The 23,418-nt window shown below is 46.8% G+C and overlaps 1 protein-coding gene across 1 annotated transcript in view; it reads right to left on the reverse strand.

Annotated features, from left to right (window-relative positions):
* The window catches only part of nxn (nucleoredoxin), a 61,079-nt gene that overhangs the window by 8,409 nt on the left and 29,252 nt on the right, over window positions 1-23,418 (reverse strand). The window contains exons 2-5 of the mRNA XM_083637196.1: window positions 6,078-6,195; window positions 3,780-3,913; window positions 1,577-1,677; window positions 761-867 (exon numbers count right to left, since the gene is read on the reverse strand). Coding sequence (XP_083493322.1) covers window positions 761-867; window positions 1,577-1,677; window positions 3,780-3,913; window positions 6,078-6,195 — 460 coding nt within the window. The remainder of the gene's footprint in view (window positions 1-760; window positions 868-1,576; window positions 1,678-3,779; window positions 3,914-6,077; window positions 6,196-23,418) is intronic.

A 23,418-nucleotide genomic window follows, 5' to 3' on the forward strand; every position in this document is an offset into this window, starting at 1 on the left:
GCGCAGAGGGAGAGAGACTAAAGAGAGAGAGGCGCAGAGGTAGAGAGACTAAAGAGAGAGAGGCGCAGAGGAAGAGAGACTAAAGAGAGAGAGGCGCAGAGGGAGAGAGACTAAAGAGAGAGAGACGCAGAGGGAGAGAGACTAAAGAGAGAGAGGCGCAGAGGGAGAGAGCCTAAAGAGAGAGAGGCGCAGAGGGAGAGAGCCTAAAGAGAGAGAGAGACTAAAGAGAGAGAGGCGCAGAGGGAGAGAGACTAAAGAGAGAGAGGCGCAGAGGGAGAGAGACTAAAGAGAGAGAGAGACTAAAGAGAGAGAGGCGCAGAGGGAGAGAGACTAAAGAGAGAGAGGCGCAGAGGGAGAGAGACTAAAGAGAGAGAGGCGCAGAGGGAGAGAGACTAAAGAGGGAGAGAGACTAAAGAGAGAGAGGCACAGAGGGAGAGAGACTAAAGAGAGAGAGGCGCAGAGGGAGAGAGACTAAAGAGAGAGAGGCGCAGAGGGAGAGAGACTAAAGAGAGAGAGGCGCAGAGGGAGAGAAACAGTAAACTTGATTACCGGCCCACATTCCTCAGGGTCTATCTGCATCGCTGTTCCCAGAACTGGCAGCCATTGTGGCGTTTCAGGACACGACATTATTAAACCAGGCAGAGAAACATCTAGCCTTTCATTCTCTCTCTTTGGTCTCTCTCTCTCTCGCTCTCTCTCTCTCTCTCTCTCTGTCTGCTTGAACATCTGAAGCGACGCACAGGAAGAGGCTGTAAGATACCTTGTATTCCATAGAGTCTATTGAGTCGTGATCGTCGAGCCTCATCTGAATATGGCACTGCCAACCATGGCATCTCGCTGAAGTACTGCTTAAAGGACTCCTCCGACCTGCAGGGGGTGGAAAAGACCAAACAAACAGCAACAAATCAGATATTGACCCTTCAATTATCCTCTTAAGTTATTTCAAAGTTAGAAAAAAAAATCATACTGCACAACAATGAGTGCGTTTACATGCACACAATAAACAGATAACGGAATAAGCAGGTAACTGGCAATAATCTGATTTCCGCGTTTACATGACCACTTGATAATCAGGTAACTCTAGAAATCCCATAATAAACGATTAGTGTGCATGTAAATGCACTCAATGTAAAATACATATTCTGTATCTGCTCCTTCCGATGCTTGGGCTATACCTTGCTTATATTGAGTGATATATTCAAACCCAAGGTGCTATTTTTTCATGGCTGCAGCATTACATCAAATGGAAAACATCTAGATGTTTGTGCACCATTATACACACGCCCCTGTAATCCAGCCTGACATATTTGGCATCTTGAGAAACCTCGGGATCTTGACCAGAATTTTAAATAACGTTCTGTGGGTTTGAACAAAGCCTGGCTGCAAAACATGCGTTTATAATGGTCCTGCATGGAGGGACTGGCAGGTAGAAACTAGCAGTCTCTCCACATGACAGACGGAGACAGAATTCTGTGTGTGTGTGTGTGTGTGTGTGTGTGTGTGTGTGCGCCCGTGAGAGAGAGAGAGAGAGAGAGAGAAAGTATGACAACCTATAGACTGCTACAGTGATTCTCACCTGTCAGCGCTGACAAACACAATCTCAAACTTCTGACCCGATTCCTTGACAGTTCGATACGATTCCACCAACACCCGGGTCAAACTGCGGCATGGTGGGCACTAACAGACAGAAAGAGAGAGAGAGGGAGGGGAGAGAGATAGAGAGGGAGGGGGAGGGAGAGAGAGGCAGAGAGGGAGGGATGGAGGGAGAGAGAGAGAGGGAGGGAGAGAGAGAGAGGGAGGGATGGAGGGAGAGAGAGAGAGGGAGGGAGGGAGAGAGGGAGGGATGGAGGGAGAGAGAGAGAGAGAGAGAGAGAGGGAGGGAGAGAGATGGAGAGAGAGAGAGGAGGGAGGGAGAGAGTGTGTACAGGGTATGATAATGGTGTGAATAGAGATGGTGACAAATATTTAGGATTGCTGCTGAGGTCTCCATTGCCCTGGGTGTTTCCTGACCCCCCCCCCCCCCCCCCCCATCCCACCTCCTCCCCCCCACCACACACAAACACACACACACACACACACACACACACACACACACACACACACACACACACACACACACACACACTCCATGTTACCAAACACCTCCCCTGGAACGACGAATGCTCTCTCCTTTTGTATCCACCTCCTTTCAGATACACTCTCCTAAAACACTAATCCTGCTGTAATGCTTTAGCTCGGAGGCATGTGCAGTTGTTCAGTGTGTGTGTGTGTGTGTGTGTGTGTGTGTGTGTGTGTGTGTGCATGTGTGTGTGTGTGTGTGTGTGTTGAGAGCCCACACTCCAGCCAAGCAGGGGGAGTGGCGGTATGGCTGGCATTAAGATGACATCAGTATGCCATGGCAGCAGCGTAGGAAGGAAAACAAGCAGACTAGCCTCTAGCTTCCAATCGATCTCTCTCTCCTACTACACACTGGACTCCCGCTGTCTCCATCACAGTGGTGAATACAGTCAAATACAACATTATTGATATCATACATAGCTAAAGCTAGAGTCGCTAGCTGGTGAATGCTGCTGTATTATATTCCTGTAGATTTGTGACAGATGTTTACAATGCTACTCATTTACATAGCAGTGTATCATTCTGTGAAACTCTGAATTGGGCCTCAGTATGAATGCTCACCTTGGATTATGGCTAGTTAATTTCCTTCATTTCATTTAATGTATTGATAAATACATTGCATTGTGAAATTGCATGACTTTGTAATGGCAATGACGAGTAACTTAACTTGCTAGGTTTTTTTTAATACGTATTATTAGTTACAAAGTTTTTGTTTTCAAATCATATTGATATTAACTCTAGTATATATGCAACAGTGAAAAAATATTTTACAAGCCTTATGGTAATGTTTGTGACTTAACAACTTTTTTTTATATGAGTCACTTCCAAAAGTAACGTTACCCCAAAATTGCAAGTGACAATGACAAATGTTCCGTGAAATATGGGCCACTGTTCCCTGCCACGGGCCATGTCAGGTCCCGAGAACAGACGGGAAAGACGTAACATATACTTTAATGTGTGAATGGACGCCAGGTACTGGCACGTCACGCTTGTAATATTATTTTAATGGCAGCTAGATTTACAGGAGTAACCAGGCGGGACTTGTGGTGTTAAAATACCACAAATGGTCTCATGTAATGGCTTTTGTGACTTGTCCTTTTCAATTTGGATGAGTGTGGGGGTCGAGCCAGGCCTGCCGGCGTCAGGGTTCTGATGGGCCGGTCTGAGGCTGCGGCTCTGGCAGCTGCTGCGGAGACTGGCTCCATCAGCGGGAGCCTGCGCTGGATCTCATCACCAACAGCTCACCAATGATATAAGACCTCTCATGCATCACTGAGTCATGACCTTCACAACCTATCAGCAAGCCCAGCGCAGACAGAGACAATAGCCTGATGTCAGGAGGGTGTGGTGACTGATGACGCCTACTGTAAAAGGGCCAGAGGAGGTGGTGAAAAGCAACGAACGAAGGAGAGCTAACCGCTCGCTGTTAATGACGTACACATGCTAACACAATGGAGTCGCCCTCCACCATCCCGGCACCTGGCCTTTATCTGTCATGACGACTAACTGCTCTCTTCCTGATGTCTCAATGTTTTGATAGAGATAGCGCTTAGGTCACAGCATAGTTAGGACCCCCAAAAGGTAAAACCAGGGGTCCGTTCCCTCCCTGCAACCTTCTCTGCTCTCTCTCGGTCCTCCATCCCTGCTCTCTCCACACTCACCCAGTGTGCGGAGAAGTACACTCCCACGTAGTGTCCCTCCAGAGAGCTGCCGTCTGTCGTCTGCCTGTTGTTCCTGAGCAGAGGCCCTGCCACCACCTCTGCAAACGGCTTGGGCCCCCACGGGAACTCCAGGCCTGAAGGAGAGAATGGAGGCAGCGATGAGAAGCGGGGAAAAAACAAGTGTTCAGAGAGAGAGCCATGTGTCAGGTGGTACGAGGACAGAGAGGAGAGAGGAAAGCTCGTCTGCCTCGCAAGCCCTCGTTCAGCCACTCTGTCATGGCTGTTAGATGTTAAATACAATCATGTGCATTTGTCGTGCAGACAGACGCTGCTCGTCCGCTCTTTTGTGACTGCAGTTGTCATGTGCTTTTGGAAAGGCGACCGCGCAGCAGATGCAAAAATGTGCTTTTCATGATGAGTGAAAGCCATGCCTCACTGAGCCAATGAGGGCCGCTGCTAGCCATACCCCCCCCCCCCCCCCACCCCCGCTTTCTTTCACTCTGGTTTCCTTTTCAAGGTGTCTTCATTGTCAGTGTGGAGCTCTGGAGATGCATTTGGTACGAGCAAAAAAAAAAAAAAGGGAGTAATCATCAACAAAACCTTGTAGCGCTGCTTCATAAAGGCGTCTTTATGCCGGCCGGGTTGTCGAGGGCTTCATTAGGCAGGAATGACACGCCTGCGCCGCGGCCGCCTTTTATTGTTGTCCTGATGGTAAAAGTGCACTCCATCTTTGACGCCGCAGGCAAGTCTGCTGTCACTCAAGTCAGGCCTTTCATCCACACTGAAAGAGAGAGAGGCTCCCGGATCCTCACCCACCCCTCCCTACCTCACCCACCCCTCCCAACCTCACCTACCCCTCCTAACCCCCCGGATCCTCACCCACCCCTCCCAACCTCACCCACCCCTCCCAACCTCACCCACCCCTCCCAACCCCCTGGATCCTCACCCACCCCTCCCTACCTCACCTACCCCTCCTAACCCCCTGGATCCTCACCCACCCCTCCCTACCTCACCTACCCCTCCTAACCCCCTGGATCCTCACCCACCCCTCCCAACCCCCTGGATCCTCACCCACCCCTCCCAACCTCAATGCACACACCAGGTACTGCCATTACCAAACCATGAGTTCCAAAAAAGAAAAGGAGACTGGCTACAACAAAACAAAACAAAAACATAGCCCCTGCTTCCATCCTGAAAGTATTGTGTAGAATCTCTTCTCTGCCCACATCCAGTGTAGCTTGGATGTACAGTTAATGAATCATGGAAATAATAGGACAGGCTTGGACTGGGTTTCATTAGGCAGACAGTGAATCTGTCACTGTGCTCATGTGAAACCCATTCTGCCGTGCTGCCAATCGCTGCCATAGAGCTGCTATTCTCCCTCCTCACATGACTACTAATGGGACTTTCTCATGGCTGACCTAACGCGGTCTGAAGAGCAGGATCTGACCAAAATATGGAGATCTTTTCAGGAGCAGATCACATCCTCTCGACCAGAATGGAATGCAAGCTCTCTCTCTCTCTCTCTCCCTCTCTCTCTCTCTCTCTCTCTCTCTCTCTCTCTCTCTCTCTCTCTCTCTCCCTCTCTCTCTCCCTCTCTCTCTCCCTCTCTCTCTCCCTCTCTCTCTCTCTCTCTCTCCCTGGCTAATTCTCCGTCTCCACTTTAAAGCGCAGAAATGATAGGTTAGCAGATGTGGGAGAGTGAGACACGTCCACTCTGTAATATTCATGCAACGCCACAATTACAGTAGCGTCAACACAAATAAGGGAGTATTGTCAAATATGTTCTTCTATCCAAATGTTGAATGATGTGCCACGGCAATATCTCCACAGGGAATTCTGACCAGGCATTTGGCACACATCATTACTGTGAGAATGTAGGCAAGTGTGTATTATAATGCGGTGTGTGTGTGTGTGTGTGTGTGTGTGTGTGTGTGTGTGTGTGTGTGTGTGTGTGTGTGTGCGTGCACGAGAGAGAAAGCGTGTGAGAAATGTATCTGTGGACTTCAAATGTCTCCACAGGAAAAGAAACCCCAGAGAAGTTATAATTTATCATTAGTTTTCAGCCTCTTTACAAAAAAGAGATATTTTGCGGGTTGAGGGTTGGTTAACCATTTAGTAATGAGGATTAAGGTTAGATTTAGAGCTATAAATCAGCAGAATGTCCTAAAAGTATTATACCAAGTGTGTGTGTGTGTGTGTGTGTGTGAGAGTGTGCGTGTGCGTGTGCGTGTGCGTGTGTGTGTGTGTGTGCGCGCGCGTGCGCGCGCGTGTGTCTGAGGATGCTGCTGACCTCACCTTTAGGGTCATCTCGGACCACCAGTAAACCGTTCCGACACACCACCTTCCCTGTAGCTGCGTCCACAAACACCAGGGAGGGAATACTGGTCACTTTGTACTTGTTCCAGAGCTTCATCTGGAGAAGAAAGGATGACAGGAGGAGTGCAAAAAAAAGTCAGTGGAAAGACCCAAGAAAGCATTCATTTAAAGGGATAGTTCACTTTTTTTAAGTATAGCCCTATTTGCTACTTACTTACTTACCAATGATTATGTTCATTGGTAGAGTTCTTTCTCCGCACAATCCATGCTGTTCCTCATAGTAGCTCTGGAAAGTTGGGCGAGGTCAATGGGGTCACGCTCCTGTATGTCCAAGCTGACTGAAGCTCACAGAAATGTATTGTGTGCACTGTGTGTGTGTGTGTGTGTGTGTGTGTGTGTGTGTGTGTGTGTGTGTGTGTGTGTGCACTGTGGATGAAACTTTAGTGAGCCTCAGTCAGCTTACAGGAGCGTGCTGCGTGACCCCATTGACCTTGCGTTCGTTTTTTGCCCGACTTTCCAGAGCTACTATGAGGAACAGCATGGATTGTGCTGAGAAGGAACTCTACTAATCAACATCATCTTTGTTAAGTTTGTTTAGATTTAACATGGTTGCACTCTTCACCTGAACTGCTATAAACAAAACTAACACAGGTCAACCAAGTACTGTAAGCCCCCTCTTTATAGTGGAAAAGGGAGTCAGGAAAGTGGCAGGTTGAATCAAAACAGGAGTGCAGTCGGCTCCTGCCTGCAGTCAATTAGCTGAGGGCAAGAACCACACTGCTTCAGGGCTGATCTAACCACACTGCTTCAGGGATGATCTAACCACACTGCTTCAGGGCTGATCTAACCACACTGCTTCAGGGATGATCTAACCACACTGCTTCAGGGCTGATCTAACCACACTGCTTCAGGGATGATCTAACCACACTGCTTCAGGGCTGATCTAACCACACTGCTTCAGGGAGGATCTAACCACACTGCTTCAGGGCTGATCTAACCACACTGCTTCAGGGCTGATCTAACCACACTGCTTCAGGGCTGATCTAACCACACTGCTTCAGGGCTGATCTAACCACACTGCTTCAGGGCTGATCTAACCACACTGCTTCAGGGCTGATCTAACCACACTGCTTCAGGGATGATCTAACCACACTGCTTCAGGGCTGATCTAACCACACTGCTTCAGGGATGATCTAACCACACTGCTTCAGGGCTGATCTAACCACACTGTTTCAGGGGTGATCTAACCACACTGCTTCAGGGCTGATCTAACCACACTGCTTCAGGGATGATCTAACCACACTGCTTCAGGGCTGATCTAACCACACTGCTTCAGGGATGATCTAACCACACTGCTTCAGGGCTGATCTAACCACACTGCTTCAGGGCTGAGCTAACCACACTGCTTCAGGGCTGATCTAACCACACTGCTTCAGGGCTGATCTAACCACACTGCTTCAGGGCTGATCTAACCACACTGCTTCAGGGCTGATCTAACCACACTGCTTCAGGGGTGATCTAACCACACTGCTTCAGGGATGATCTAACCACACTGCTTCAGGGCTGATCTAACCACACTGCTTCAGGGATGATCTAACCACACTGCTTCAGGGCTGATCTAACTTTTAAGAAGCTGTATCGGGGGCATTTTGCCCCTGCTGTGTCAGGGATAAGAACAAACAGCTCAAAACATCTCCACTTGACAAATCTCTCTGCAGTACTGATCTGCTGCCCTGACTATATAGGAGGCATTTCCTTTATCCGTCCCAAGTGTACAAAACTGTACATTATTGCAGCTTGTTGAATATACGATGCATAGGTTGACAGGCATTTACGAGGGGCCGGTGGCCTTAAATGTAATTATAGTGCCTCCTGTACGACCGCTTGATATTAATACAACCACACCGTAAAATGTTGTGGACTCTTTACAACTAGAAATCTGTGCACGACTGATAATATTTATAGGGTTCAGCAGCGATCAGTGCAGTCCTCAGCATCAAAGAGCAGATCAAGCATTTCACATATCAGAAAGTCACTTTCCATATCAGAGGGAAGAGTCCTACACTGTGTGAATGGCCATTTCTCCTGAAGAGCACCAGTCAGTACTATGCCAAGTTGCTGCTTCAGCGCAGCTATTGAAGAAGCAGAAAGTCCCGGGTTGGAACTCAGCAGCTGTTAAAATTCAGGCAGGGTGAATGGAGTCAGAAACACCGTCTCCACCCTCCTGAAAAAAACTACCGTCAAAAGTGTCCGAAAGACAGGAAGTGGCCCCAACTCCGAAGGTGGAGCAGTTCAGTGGCCAAGTATAAGACTGTGATTGTACTGGACAGGTGTGAGTGTGTGTGAGTGTGTGTGTGTGTGTGTGTGTGTGTGTGTGTGTGTGTGTGTGTGTGTGTGTGTGTGTGCGCGAGTGTGTGTGACCCTCTCTCTCCCTGAAACTACATCCTCCAGGGAGTCGCGGTCAATAAGACTGCCTTCTTAGTCAATTTAGCTGGTTAAATAAAGCTTGAAATGCTGCACGCCACTTTGCTAAGAAGGGCCATGTGAGCGAGACAAATATCAAAAACAAAAAAGGCCCATCGATCTCAGCCTTGCTAAATAAACACACATGAAACTGTGCCATACAGTATATGATGTGTTACTAGAGTGCACCACTCCCTCCCAACATCTTGGTAGCACTGTCACCATGATTGAGTCGTCTGGATGGCGCATGAGTTATTCTAAGAGCGTGTTGTGTGAGCCAAATGAAGTGAGCGCTGCTTTCCTCGGCGCTGAGTGAAGTAAAGCCGGGAGTTGGGTTACATTCAGCTGCAGGCTGATGAAAACCTTTTGTATGGAAGCAGTGACTTCACTCCAGGAGCCGGGTTAAGAAGATAGCTGATGTCGCAGGCTGAATGACAGCTTGCCACGGAGCAATGTGTGAAGTCAGTGCGTGAGGAACTCGCGCGGCGGGGGTCGACCACAGGAACCTCGGTGACCGTAGGGGTCAGACGGTCGTCTCGTGCGTCCCGTGGAGACGTCGACCCGGAGCCTCTCTCGGCTATGTTGGTCTGGAAGTCCCTCAAAAGCAAACTTCAGGGCCTGCGCCACAGTCAACAGCTTTACCACACGCTCCGTCCGTGCTCTCCCCCCGGCCTCTGGAAACTCAATCTCAGCTCGCAAATTGATGGGGTTAGGGGCATTAACTGTCTCCAATAACTAATGTGCCCAGCAGCACGCTGCATGTGTGGAACTCGGCAGTGCAGCCAGGCAGCCATCTCACTCGGCTGCCTGCTGTCACCCAACATGAACAGCGAGGGTGCTGATGATGTGAGTCGGAGCGGTGGCTTAGCCGGAGCAGAGTGAAGGGGGACATGTTAAAGCGAGAAGAGGCAGAATGATGAGGGATCGCTTCTCCGCTAGCTAGCAGGAAAATGTCAAGAAATAGCTCCCCGTGTCAAGGCCTCCTAGAGGTTTCCACACTGTTATGCTATACGTCTGACTCGCAGCGGCATATTAGACAGCTAATATGATGGTGAAAACAGACAGGTGTTCAAACAATGACAAGGCTCCAATAACAACAAGCACTGCAAAACTAAGAAACAGACATATATTCTTTAATGACATTCATATTAAAAGGCACTGCTTTAAGTGAAAACCCTATCATTAGGTTTATATCCAGTTATTTCCCTCTCCCTCGCTCCTCTTCAGATAATTATAGCACAGGCGCAGCCTACTTTTACAGGATATTGCAAGTGTAGAGGAAGATGGATGTGTGTACCCAATCTAAGGCTATTTCAGTCCTATCAGCATCAACAGGGAGGGAGAGAGATCGGTGCGGCAAACTCAGAGGCAGAATCAATTCTATCTCCTGGTGCCATTAATTGACTGCGTGGATTCTGTCTGTATGCTAAATGCCTTTGGGTTTCCAACTTTCCATCTGCATTCAGAGTGTGTGAAGCAGCCATCAGGCAGGTTATGCATTCAGAGCACATGGCTGACCTTATGATTACAACATGATTATAATTACATGTCCGGGAGTCGTTCGCAGACCGCACAGTTTGGTTTCATCCATTGTCATTCCAGCTACCGGCGGCTGGGCTGAGTTTGCTAATCGGTGCGTGTCGGGAGAATCCTGGCCTTTTTTAAAGCACACAGGACTTAGCGAAAGGTCTACAGTTGATGGAGACAATAGATGGAGGCGTTCTTTTCTCCAGAACTTGTCGTTCTCATAGTAACACGGTGCTCTTCCCTCTGGCCTCCTCTGTCCTCCTAACTGTGAATAGAAAACATGAGGATCACATGCCACAGTGATCACAATGGCTGCTTCTCCACAACGCCGTCTCAGTGTGCATAGCCACAGGCCGCGTATTGTAGCTCAGACAATAAATGCAGGCGGCGACACGATATGCTACGCTAAATAACCCAGATCAATCATCCTGTCAAATCTGTTCTTATTCCTTGGCTGAAAATCATCTAGTTGACATTGTGTCATGGATATTTTTGTAGTCTTGTTCGATTTTAGATTAAGTCTGTTGTTGTGTCTGGGACTGCCTTAATTAAGCATATGTTCTGCTCGGTAGGCTTTTTCTCATCTATGACAGATGTCTGGTGCAGACAGAGATAAGGAATTTATGAGTCCGGCAGAGTGTGAAATGGTTTCAGCGTAAACGTCCACGTGTGTAGATTGTTAAAGATTGTATTCCCTGTTGCAGGAGTGCACACTGCCACTCTCTGCACTCTGGAAGGGCACTCCTATTCATTATCAACATCAACAGGCAGGAGGGGGCTTGGCTATATGGTTACACACTGGATTAACTATGCCAATAAGCCCAGTAGAGAGCCCACCAACTGTTAAGACTCCAGGGAGAGATGTGAATCCATACTAACAATCCATTTACTCTCCTGGACATGCAGGCATTAGGCTCGTGCTACGCCTGGTGCTCATCCTGCTAATTGGATCACGCGTGGTTGCGGATCCATTTCCAGAAGCAGAGTGGGGGTCCTGGGGCAGCAGATCAACATGTGTGGACATACCAGGGGCTCTGAGTGGAGCTATCTGTGTGCATCTCACATTAAAGGCTAGCAGCAGAGGGTTGAAAAGGTTATCGCCCCACGGATCAAAGTGGAACCTGAAGAAAATGCAGATTTTTGTCTCTCCATTGCTAAACCCTTTTTAATGGAATCAATGACTGCATTAATTTACTGTATGCACCTGTACCGCTTCACTCTACTACGCTGTGAGTGAGCAAGAGAACAAAGAAGAAGAGAGAAGCTAAATCACTCCCACGTTGAGTGTCATGCGTGGCGGCCGCTTTTCATGCTTCTTTGCACTGTTGCACTTTACTAGAAACATTCTCTTGTTTAAAAGGGGGGTTGGTTCTCCAGAGAGCCCCCCCCCCCCCACTCAGTCCTCCAATGCTCTCTCTCACACACACACACACACACACACACACACACACACACACACACACACTTCAGTTTTGGCCCAGTCCCATTTGAATACCCGCTACAGCCCCATGCTAGAGTCAAATGTGGCCTCTTGTCGGTACTAAGCGGCGGGTCTGTGCGGTGGCTCGCTGGTTGAGTGTCACCCTGTTGAGAGAAGTAGAGTGGAAGGAATTTCTCCAGTCATCATGTCCAATTCACCTATCATTGTCCCCCGGCCCTATCTTCTCTCTCAGATCTGCTTTCACTGACTGAGCCAGGCAGGCCTGAGGCATCTGCCAGACGCAAACACTGCTACTCCATTACAACAGTGCAAAGGACATCCAGCCCCAATGCAATGGAGCACATATGCCAGGGGTATACAGACTTTAGAGTATAATATGTAGGGCAAACAGTGATAAGCAAGAAGTATTATGCACTTCTCCTCATAGCGAAATGAAATGAAAGCACTGCTGTATTTCATTTCGTGTGTAGCGTTTTGGTGTGTTGTACATTCACGGGACTATCAATGGCTCTCTTGGGTGTATTTTTAAAATGGTCCTTTCCTCATAAACAACCTACAATATTCCTATTCCATAGTTGTACATAGTAGAAGTAGATCCATGAAATTTAATTTAACCTGGCGGTGAATTCTCAATGGCTTTCGTTGTAGAGCAAAAATGTTCCCCATATAATCTTTTCATTCAAGTCCAGGGGAATTTACTGGCATGGTGCTTTTCTGTTAGGCTGGTACACAGCTACGACTTCTATAAAACCTGTAATGCGTTCCATATTATTCAGAGAGGAGAGAGGAGGCAGAGGAAACTAAAGTCATGTCTCACTTTGATTTGATTTTATAGTTCAAAAGATTTTTTTTCTCCAAAAAATGGGGCAAGACCATGATTGAATCCTTACAGATGATGGGTGATGGAGACCTACAGAGGAACGATGGTCAGGTCATCAAGCTGCTGCTTCTTCTTCTACTCTCTGTCTGACGGACTGACTGACCGGCCCCCTCAAGACATGTTCAACAAAAGCATTTGTGCTTTACTGGGTCTTTTTATAGAGGCAGCCTGCAGGGGGGGGGGTGATCTCTGACCATAAAGATATTGACTGTGGAAGGACAGGGGGTGGGGGGAAGGGCTGCGTTGTTGTTTTGAGAGAGAAAAAGGCAGGCACTAACATCACTTAATAAAAAATGAACCCATCTCACATATCTGAAAATGAGATTTCACTCCTCTACAAATGGACTCAAACCATATTTTACATATCTGTGAATTCATCACGTGCACTACCAGTCAAAAGTTTGGAGTTTGAACACACTACATTTTTCTTTATTTTTACTATTTTCCATAGACATCAAAACTCTGAAATAACAAAAACTGAATTATGCAGTGACCAAAAATATATAGGCTAATATACATACATAATATATATATATATATATATATATATATATATATATATATATATATATATATATATATATATATATATATATATATATATATATACATATATATATATGACACAGGCATCAACTCCACTATTTAATGTATATTTGTCTAAGAAACAAATTTTAAACATTTAAACATAAACCTTTAGATCAAAATGGCTTTAAGGGAATGAAAAACATATTCAATTCCATCAGCTGTGTCCAAACCTTTGACTAGTCTGTATAGTACAAGGCAGTTTTCAAAAGAAGTATTCAAAGTATAAGTAGGAGAAAGTGTAAGTAGGAGAAAGACGAGAAACAAACTGATCCTGTCTGATCACGGCCAACGTCCTCATCATTTGCTCACTACACCACTGCAGTTGGCTGGGCCCCTGCTGCCTGCCTTGACTTACATTCTGCTATGCTGCATCCCGCCTCTGCCCACTGTGCTTGTGTGGCTCTGTTATGCCTGTATCCACTTCAAACCCTGTTACTGCTCTTCAGTCTTCACGGCTACAAAGGGAACCGTCCCCACGCAACTCTTAGCTTCAGCCCTCTAGTCTACCCCAGCTAGTGGGTGAGTGCTTCCATCTGCGCTGTGCGCCGACCGGCGCATTACCCACTCAAGACAACTGCCTTTCATCTATTACAATGATGATGAACAATATTGGATGGATACTGTTAATAAAAGAGCATGTTTGCTAACTTGGAATAATAACACAGAACCTGTAAATGATTGAGGATGTGTATACAGTAAATATGTGTATTGTTTAAAATGTTTATTGTATTGTCTGTCTTACCTGTATTGAATTAATTTAGTAGGTGTGCCCTAAAGGGTCACACCTATACTCATTTGCACTATACCCTGACGAAGGCATATTCTGTCGAAACGCTTTGGTCATTAAAACACAGCAGAGGAGAATTTTTGAGTAAGCAAATGATAACCACCTCTTGTTACCCCACCTTCACTTCAAATGTGCACTTGTCCCATTACATCCAGTACTAGAAAAACCACGCACGCACGCACGCACGCACGCACGCACGCGCACACACACACACACACACACACACACACACACACACACACACACACACACACACACACACACACACACACACACACACTTATATATTTATTTTTTTATTTTTTACTTGGGTACCTGCAATTATAGTGGGAGAGAAATGTTATCCAATTCTGCTATTTTCATTTGTCCACCATTAGCATTGTTGTATGTTGGAGCCATCAGCTAAATGGCTGAGATGGAAGTGTAAACATTACAGACCACTCACACCACTCTATGAGCTCATTACAGAAGCTCATCCTGCAGCCATTACGACAGGACACACCGGTTTCACATCCAGCCGCTGCCTCTTAAATACATAATGTCGCTGCTACTGTATATCTTTTTTTTTTTTTTTTATCCTATAACATTCGTTGGCCCAGCCATTTTGGCGCTGGATCCTCCGTGCAGATTGATATGCTGGCTAAATTGCTTTTTCGATGAAGGCCCCCGTTGCCATGGCAACCCCCTCAAGTCAGGACATGTCACCGAGTGCCAGACACATTGTGGGCTCTTAGTTAATAATTCAGTGATAAATTAACGGTTTTGTGAGGAAAACAGGTGCCAGAATGTCAGAGGGCTTAGGGGAAATAAGCGAGTAGAAAAAGAGAGAGAGAGAAGAAAGAATGAGGGAGTGAGAAATGGAGTAAGAGAAGGCAGAAAGAGACGGGGAGGGGTGGGGGGTGTCCCCTCCAGCCTTGTGTGGGGAGGCACAAAAGCTGCCCTCTGAATACAGGCTCTAAATCCAAACGTGGGGCTCTCTCTCTGGATGGCGAGCAGTTTTTATGTCGTGAAGAATGCGGTGTAAAAGCAGAGGGATTGTAAAGGAGTAAAAAGCCAGGGCTCAATAGGTATCTGCAGCATTGTCTCTCCACAGGCGCGGGCTGCCCCCTGAGGCCTACATTCTGAAAGGTCAAAGGTCGGCACGACAGGGGGGCATTCTTCACTCCCAGTGGTGTTTAGAGCAATCCTGCCTGCCTCCCTGCCCCCACAGACTGTCTGCCCCCCCCACGATGAATGCCATTTAACCACACACACAGTGTAGCAGAGGTGGAAAGTACTCAATTACAAGTACTTGCGTTCAAGTACAAGTACTTGAGTAGATTTTTTTTTAGGATCCATATTTTTAAGTTTTTTTTTTATAATGCTATACTTTTACTTTTAGGAGTAATTTAAATGATAGATATTCTACTTGAGTACTTTTAAATGTACACTGAGTAAATGAGTGAATTCAGATTTTTGTTTTGCACCATGCACTGTAGCACACAGTAGCTTTGGGACTGCTCACTAACATGGTGGCTTGTTAGTGGAGTGGCTCAAGACTGGCCAATTGAATTCGATATGGATAATAGATGTATCTGATTGTGATATTTGTGCTGCTAGCAGCTCATCAGGCAAACGAGTGAATCAGCAAACTGAGCATCCCTGGACACATCTGAACACGCTGTTCAGTATGACACCAGAATAAGACAGGGGAAGCTTAGGACAGGTAACACTGGTAAAAAAATTTTTTAATGTAATGCAAATGTACTTTTACTTGAGTAGCCTACTTTTAAATCGGCTACTTTTTACTCTTACTTTCCTGGACCAGTACTACTTACTTGTACTTGAGTAAATTTTCACTAAAGTAACAATACTTGTACTTGAGCAGGATTTGTCAGTACTCTTCCACCTCTGCCTATTATTTATCTACTCCATTACCTACCTCCATTATGTGAAGCAGGCAGTAGAGACAGTATTTTGAATTCAACGGTGGAGGGGACACATTTAGTACAGGCCCAAATCCAAAATTTTGCGCACCTTTGGCACGTTATTCCTGACAAGTATGACATGGTTGGTACCAATGGATGTCTTCTAGTTTCTTTGATACCAGCATCTTCACTCTAGCTTTAGAATTCGGCTCGCTACAGCCTCTGAAAGACAGTAATGTCGGACAGAAAAGTGCAGGGGTCCAATACTGGCTTCCGGGAAAGTGCAGGGGACCCCCGTAAATTACATCCCCTTGGCAGGCAGTAACGTGATGTCCTCATGCTGATATATTCCCAACCACAGACAAACATACCACACAGGTCAATCATTTACATGCTGTTGAAAGTACAAAAAAAAAGAAAGAGTGAGTTATAATGATTAACCGCGACATCTTTATGACAGTGAGCATGTCTGAAATTCATATCATGATTTCTTAGTTAGCTGGCACCCTGCGCCGTCAGCCTGCATCTCATCAAGAGGCGTGCGGGGTCCAACATGCAGAGATCCAGGTGAGACAAAGCTGCTCTGGCTCTGGACCAGCTGGACCTGGACCAGCTGGACCTGGACTATCAGCAGCCACAGCGTGACCCTTTCAGATCTCAATGATGGTCCACCCTCATGACTTGGACAGCCCAGTGCATTTTTGGAGTTTTGACATGCTGTCCGCCAAAGGTAATTCAACACACACACACTCTCATGCATTAACTGTAATCCAATACAGTATGGAATGGACCCTGGCAGCAGGCACACACATTCACAAACGCACATTTGAAATGCTTCAAAACACATGCCCCCCCCCCCCCCCCCCCGACACACACACACCTTGTGCAGCTCCATTAAGTCTTTGCCACCGCCCTGCCTTCAGTGCTTCCATATTCAGCAAATCTCAAGTAATTACTTATTCATAATCAGGCATATTCCTATTACAAAAACGCACATTAGAACAAGCCTTTCGGCACAACTTGATTCTTATGCACGTGCTTTTTACAGATTTTGCTCAATTAGCTAAGCTGAGTCACGATGTGGACTGATCCACAGAGCAGCATTGCATACATTTTAACAATAAAGGATCCAGGTTTCCCTGGTACCCCACTTTCCTGGAGTGCCATGGGAGGGGGCTGTGTGTCCGTTTTTTTTGCTTCCGTGTCATGACCCCTGTTTGACCTCAAACTCCCACTCCTCCTTTGCAGTGGAAGTCGGCTGCTCGACTCCCTGATCCCACGTTATTATTTATAGAAAGGAGAGAGAAACTTTCACAGACACATTATTAATGTTTGTTGTTGTTGTTGTTGCTGCTGTTGATAACCAAGGCAGCCCTGGATTCTATCTATTCTATTCGATCATGCACATCTAGAGGTGACTGGTTACTGGTTAGCACAGGGATACTCAACTTGCTTTGCCCGGCGGCCACTTTCGTGAAATGATAGAAGGCCAGGGGCCAGTTAATAAACAAACAATATACATTTTTCTGTAGCGGATTGTAGGTTTTTGGGGTGTCAGCCAGAGTTTAGTCTGACAATGTTGTGCACACCAGATAGTTAGTTAGGTTAAGTTAGTACAGTACATACATAAGTGCCTGGGTAGCAAGCAGACGGCGGTATTTGACAATTTAGCAGCTAAATCATAGATTATTGAAAGATATTCCATATTCCAGACTGAAATGCTATAACAGAAGTGGAGTATTGACCAGAATGACATGAACATTTGGACACTTATTCAGCGGGTATCTTGCATGTTGCGTTCAGGTGCACAGTAAAAAAAATGGAAAATGGAATAGCAATTTTTTTTTTTTTTTTTTTTTTGCAATTCCATCGCGGGCCGCCAGTTGAGTATCACTGGGTTAGCAGCACTCAGTATTATCGTCTCTTTACTGCACTTCCATTTTTACAGCGAATTGGTTATTTCACTGGTGTGTCGCGAATGGCTCCTATACTATGTTCCCTGCACACATATTAGTCATTTTGCAAATTGGACATTTCTGCAGTAAATTCACATTCAGCAAAACACAGACTTCATGACAAAATAATCCCACGGACGCATTTACCCATGCCCTCGATAAGCAGGACAGACTGCTTAGATCGTGAATAATGTTATGAGCCTATCCAATAAGGCATAATATACACAACAAGTGACATATGTTGAGTCACATACTTTCTGTGTACTTGGGAGGGGGTATTTTCTGTGCGATTGTACCCTCCACTCCACAGCCAGCAAGGAGCCTCGTAAATCACAGTGATACTCGGTGTCTGCACTGCCTCATAAAACAACGCAGCACGCTAAGACCTCAGCATGCGATACACACACACACACACACACACACACACACACACACACACACACACACACACACACACACACACACACACACACACACACACACACACACACACACACACACACACACACACACACACACACACACACACACAACACTATATATAGCCATACAAGCCTGACAACTGGTTTCTGTCCCAGGCATCACAGGAGTCCAGTTTCTCACACCTAATACTTTGATACAGGAGCATCTCAGTACAGTATAGGCTCTATTGCTTTGGGCTATGATGTGTAATGATATAGGCTGGCACCTCAACGTCGCTCCCCTCCTCCTGAGGGAAAGCATGTCGTTACTCCTTCTGCCTATATTACCTGAGCCAGATTAAAGTCCCTCAGTGACATTTGGTGACACTTTATACCCGTCCATTAAGCCGTTTCCTCCTCTAGTCTTACACTCATTAAAAAGCACATCTGTTCTGCTGCCGCTGCAGGCCGGCCTCGTGGCTTCACGGCAGAGCTGTACATCTGGACCATCAAACCCCCCCCCCCCCCCCGGCTCGTTCACGGCTTATCCCCCTCCTTTTCACAGCCGCCATAGCAGATTCAGAATCACATATAAGCTCCCTCAACACCACCACCACCACCAACACCACCACCACCACCACCACCACCACCCTCCTCCTCCCATCCTGCCCCTCTCGCCTCCTCCCAGATCGCCTTGGCTCTGACAATGTGCTCTCAAATCAGCCCAGATTGGCACAGGGGCACGCATTTCCATTTGCACTCCAGATGAAGTATTCTACAAACCATCATACAAATCAAATATCCATCAAGACTGCATTTCTAGAGGTGCCGGGGGGGGGGGGGGGGGGGGGGTACAAAATAGTATATCACCCCATAACACACACAGTATCATTAACCTGAGATATTTTGATTCACATTTCAACAACAGGAATATGAATAACCATTAATTACGGCTTTGATGCAGTTGAAAATGAAAAATGGTCCTTAACTTTTATCTCACATAGAGAACTATTATCACCGCTCAGCAACACAGTATCAATAACATCACATATTTTGATTCACATTCCAAGAACAGGAATGAATAACCATTAATTACGGCTTATCATATGATGCAGCACACACACTCTCACACACACACACACACACACACACACACACACACACACACACACACACACACACACACACACAGACACACACACACACACACACACACACACACACAGACACAGACACAGACACACACACACACACACACACACACACACACACACACACACACACACACACACACACACACACACACACACACACACACACACACACACACACACACACTTTCTAGCCACTTATCCTGGTCAGGGCCATGGTGATAAAAGGGAGAGCAGAGCAGCCTTTTCCCCCAGCTACTTCCTCCAGTTCCTCCTGGGGGGGTCCCTAAGCACCCAGGGCATGCTGGGAGATGTAGTCCCTCCACCCTGTCCGTCCAGCACACATCCAACTGGTTCCTCTCAAAGCCGAGGCGCAGCGTCACCCCTGTCATGAAGACTGAGACCAGCCACCCTGCAGGCAAACCTCATTTCATCCACTTATATCCACAATCTTATCGTCCTGACCAGCCATATTTCACTTTGAAGAGTTGATAAGACCTACTACAGTATGAGAGCACATTGTTGACGTTTTCAAACACTAAGTGGCTCATTTGGGACAACGCACACGTGTGATACTTTTCACATATAAGGAGTTGCTAATAAAGACATATAATGTCACTTTGTGTTATACAAATGAGCTAAAAAGCGAACACAAAAGGTGACATGCTTTGCAGGAAGAGATTTGACAGCACAACCTGAAAGTGAGAGTGAGCGAGCAGCAGCAACAGAAGAACAGTGAGAAGGAGGGGAAGTCTAACAGAGAGACAGATAGGGTGGGGGCGGTGGGGGTGGTGCAAGAGACAGCGGAGTCAATTTTCAGGGTCACCTCACCCTGGTGGAAGCCTGACTGACAGAAAGGCCGCGGCCCGCTCGTGGGAGAGGCGGGGTTCAAAGTTCAAGCCTTTAATATCCAAGCAGAAACAGCATGGCCTTGACGACACCCGTTTACTAACCTCCACGCAACCCCTGACACCCCACAAACCCCACCCCACCCCCGACCCAAACCCTGACACCCCACACCCCACGCCCGACCCAACAGTCCCAGTGTTTAAATTCCATTCAAACACGGGAAAACCCTTTAAATAAATACTCTGCAATGCTCTGTACTCAACACCTTCCCAACCTGTGGACCCGAGGGCCTCTTCTGCAAAGAGATACGATGCACACATGTAAAGACTCCCAGGATGAAACACAGCTGACAAAAAAGGAGGAGGGGAGGAAAAAAACTTTTTGCTGAGTGATCTCCATTCATTGAGGTAAAGCGAGCGGTCCGCGGCGTCTGTCTGCACTCCAAGCCTCCGCCGCATCAAAGAATGAATGGCATCAACAGAGAAAAAAGTGTGCGCTGCGCTGTCTGTTTGTAATTCAGCCCCACCTTCCTGACAGCACGGATCTGAGGCCTCCCGCAGACGCAGGCCGGGGTCAGCAGCCCTCACTAAGCCATGGCTTCCTACAGACTCCTCTGATATCTTACTGCAGCAGTTCAGCGGCTTTCCAGACAAGATGATGTAATCCTCGTGCCCAAATCCTCCACTCAATCCAGCACTTCGCCACTTACTCGTTGAGGTGTCTTTTAGCGTGTATAAAGCCGACTGGAAATGCTAAGTTATTGGAGGCTAGCCCCGCGGGCAATCAAGTATCAACCTGATGATGACGTTGGGTTGAAAGCAACGGCCTCGCTGTGTTAGAGAGCATTTAGAGGAGAGAGACAGGAAATGACATGCTTGACATGGATTTGATGCCATGATGCTGCAAATTCCTGGCATGTGCCCAATAAGCTAGCAGGCACCCAGCAGCAGTTTGAGCTGCCTGCTGAATCCCCATTTAAATTCTTGGCCTCATTTCCCCACAAATCAAGCTTCAGCCTCAATCCACCCCGGCAGTGTTTCACTGTAAACCCATAGAGAAGCATTATACAGAGTGTTTCACTGTAAACCCATAGAGAAGCATTATATACTGTAGCTCGACTGAAACACACGGCTCATAATAAACCTGCGATTCATTCAACAACTGCAGCTCAAAATGTTTGCAAAGACGTGTGATTGCCTTGGCTGAGATGGCGAGATTTCCCTTTTTTAAATCACAGTTCAGATAGACAGTGTGTCTCCTCCATCTTTAAACAGTTCAAGCTGCAGAGCAGAGCAGAGCACAGGGAAGGGCTGATCTGAACGTGCTCAGTGATTTGTAATCGGGCTTAATAACACTTAAAGGAGAGCAAAAGTCTTTTTAAGCCTGCCAATAATCGGGAAGGTAGAGAAAAAAAGAGAGAAGAAGAAAATGCAGTCGTGCACTTCCTGTTCCAAAGATATGCTCATTCCCAGTTTTCCACAGAAAGAGGCGAGGACGACGGGCGTGAGTGCAGGAGCAATGCATTATGGGAGGAGGGGGCTTATCTTTATCAGCATGTTTGCAATCATAATCAAGAAGCAAAGAGTTTGCATTTTGGCCAGTCTACCCACGTTACTCGCAACATCCATCAAATGAGCTAACTCACTACTACGCATTACGCAAACAAGCAAATGCACCCAAAGCTAAATGAACGACGCTTCCGTTGCTTCCATTCCGTACATTTGAGAACATTAGTCTGATTGTGATTTCTGTAGTCTGTAGAAAGGCGAGCCTGGCTCAAAGGGTAGGGAAGGGGTGGACGTCCTCCAACAGTTCCCTCACAGGAAACTGGCACATAACAGAGAAGAGGAGGAAGAAGAGGAGGATGAACCTAGAACATAGATCGACCAATAGCAACCGCAATGAGTATCCTGAGCTGCCAGTCTGATACAGCAGAAGAGAAACGGGCATATTGTATTTTCTCTATCTTAACATCATCAGCATGTTTAAACACTTTAGTGAGCATCTTCCATAAGGAAACATGAGTCAGCCAAAAGGCTCTATACACGCGTTTCCTGAGAATGACCCACATTCAAAAGATAATGCAAATATGGTATCCAGCTAACGAGAAAACCCTGAATGCATTATTGTCCCATAAAGCTGGCCAGGGAAATGTGATTAACGTTTTCCACGAGCTCAGATGAAGAGGTCCCCAGAGAGAGAGCGAGAGAGAGAGAGAGAGAGAGAGAGAGAGAGAGAGAGAGACAGACACACTTTTCAGAATCGTCTACTTGGAGTTGAGTAAGGTATCTATTGCCAAAGAAGGAGGCCCTCCCATTAATATGAGTCACAGGCAGGCAGACCACAATCAGTGGTCATAAAAACACAACAGTCAAGAAGACCAAATTAGGAAGAAACAAAAGCACCAAGTGGCAGAACTTTCAAAGCAAACAGTTCTGCCCGGCTGTTCCTCCACAGCCGGGCAAATGGACAATGTGTGAAACATTGCCAGCGTTTTGTCTCAATAACCTTCCGCATGAGGCCAGATGTGGAATGGCACAAAGTCACCCCTGATGCAGCGTTTGGAGCTGCACAGGCAGACAAAGAGGACACACATGTGAGGTGCAGCTCTGGCTGCGTCTGTGGCAGCCTGGAATGTGCCGTGGGTTTACTGGGTTTATAAATAACCGTCAGAAACAGGCAGACACAAAAGGCTGCGCTGTTCTAAGCAGGACCACTCTCACCGAGTGAGCAGCACCCTTCTCCTCTTCGCCCTGCAACTTAGCACCACTGTCTCGCAGGAGCCACTAGCAGCCATTGACTGTATAGCCCCACCCTGCCTGCCTGCCTGCCTGCCGGCCTGTAGCACCAACATCACCAGCGTGGCTAATAGGTTGGTCGACGATTAATCCATTAGTCAAGCAACAGAAAAGTGCCAAAATACTTAGTAATATAGTCAAAAATAGATAACCTGGTAATATCTTTAGTTAAATTTGGCCAAGTGGGTTCCGGGCGGGGTCAGTCATGATTTGCGACGGAAGTGATGTCATCAGTGATGTCACTTGAGCAATTGTGATGTCATCAGTGATGTCACTCAAGCAATTGTGATGTCATTAGTAATGTCACTAGATAGAACAAGACGTCATCAGTGATATAATCTTCTTCTGTGGTGTTTTATGGCAGTTGGCATCCTTTATGTTGCATTACCTCCTTCTGGATTTATCCATCCACTGTTTCCCTACATTCTGTAAAACCCGATCCTCCTCTCTCCCTCTCCCATCCCCCCTGGGGAGCTCCACCCTCAGCTCAGATTCCTGATGTAATATTCCTGGCTGAGGCAAGTGGTAGGAGTATAAGTAGGGAGAAGAGGACAAGGGTCTACTACTTTTAGA

This window comes from Poromitra crassiceps (genome assembly GCF_964638095.1).
Source record: "Poromitra crassiceps genome assembly, chromosome: 5".
In the NCBI taxonomy this organism is placed as follows: domain Eukaryota; kingdom Metazoa; phylum Chordata; class Actinopteri; order Beryciformes; family Melamphaidae; genus Poromitra; species Poromitra crassiceps.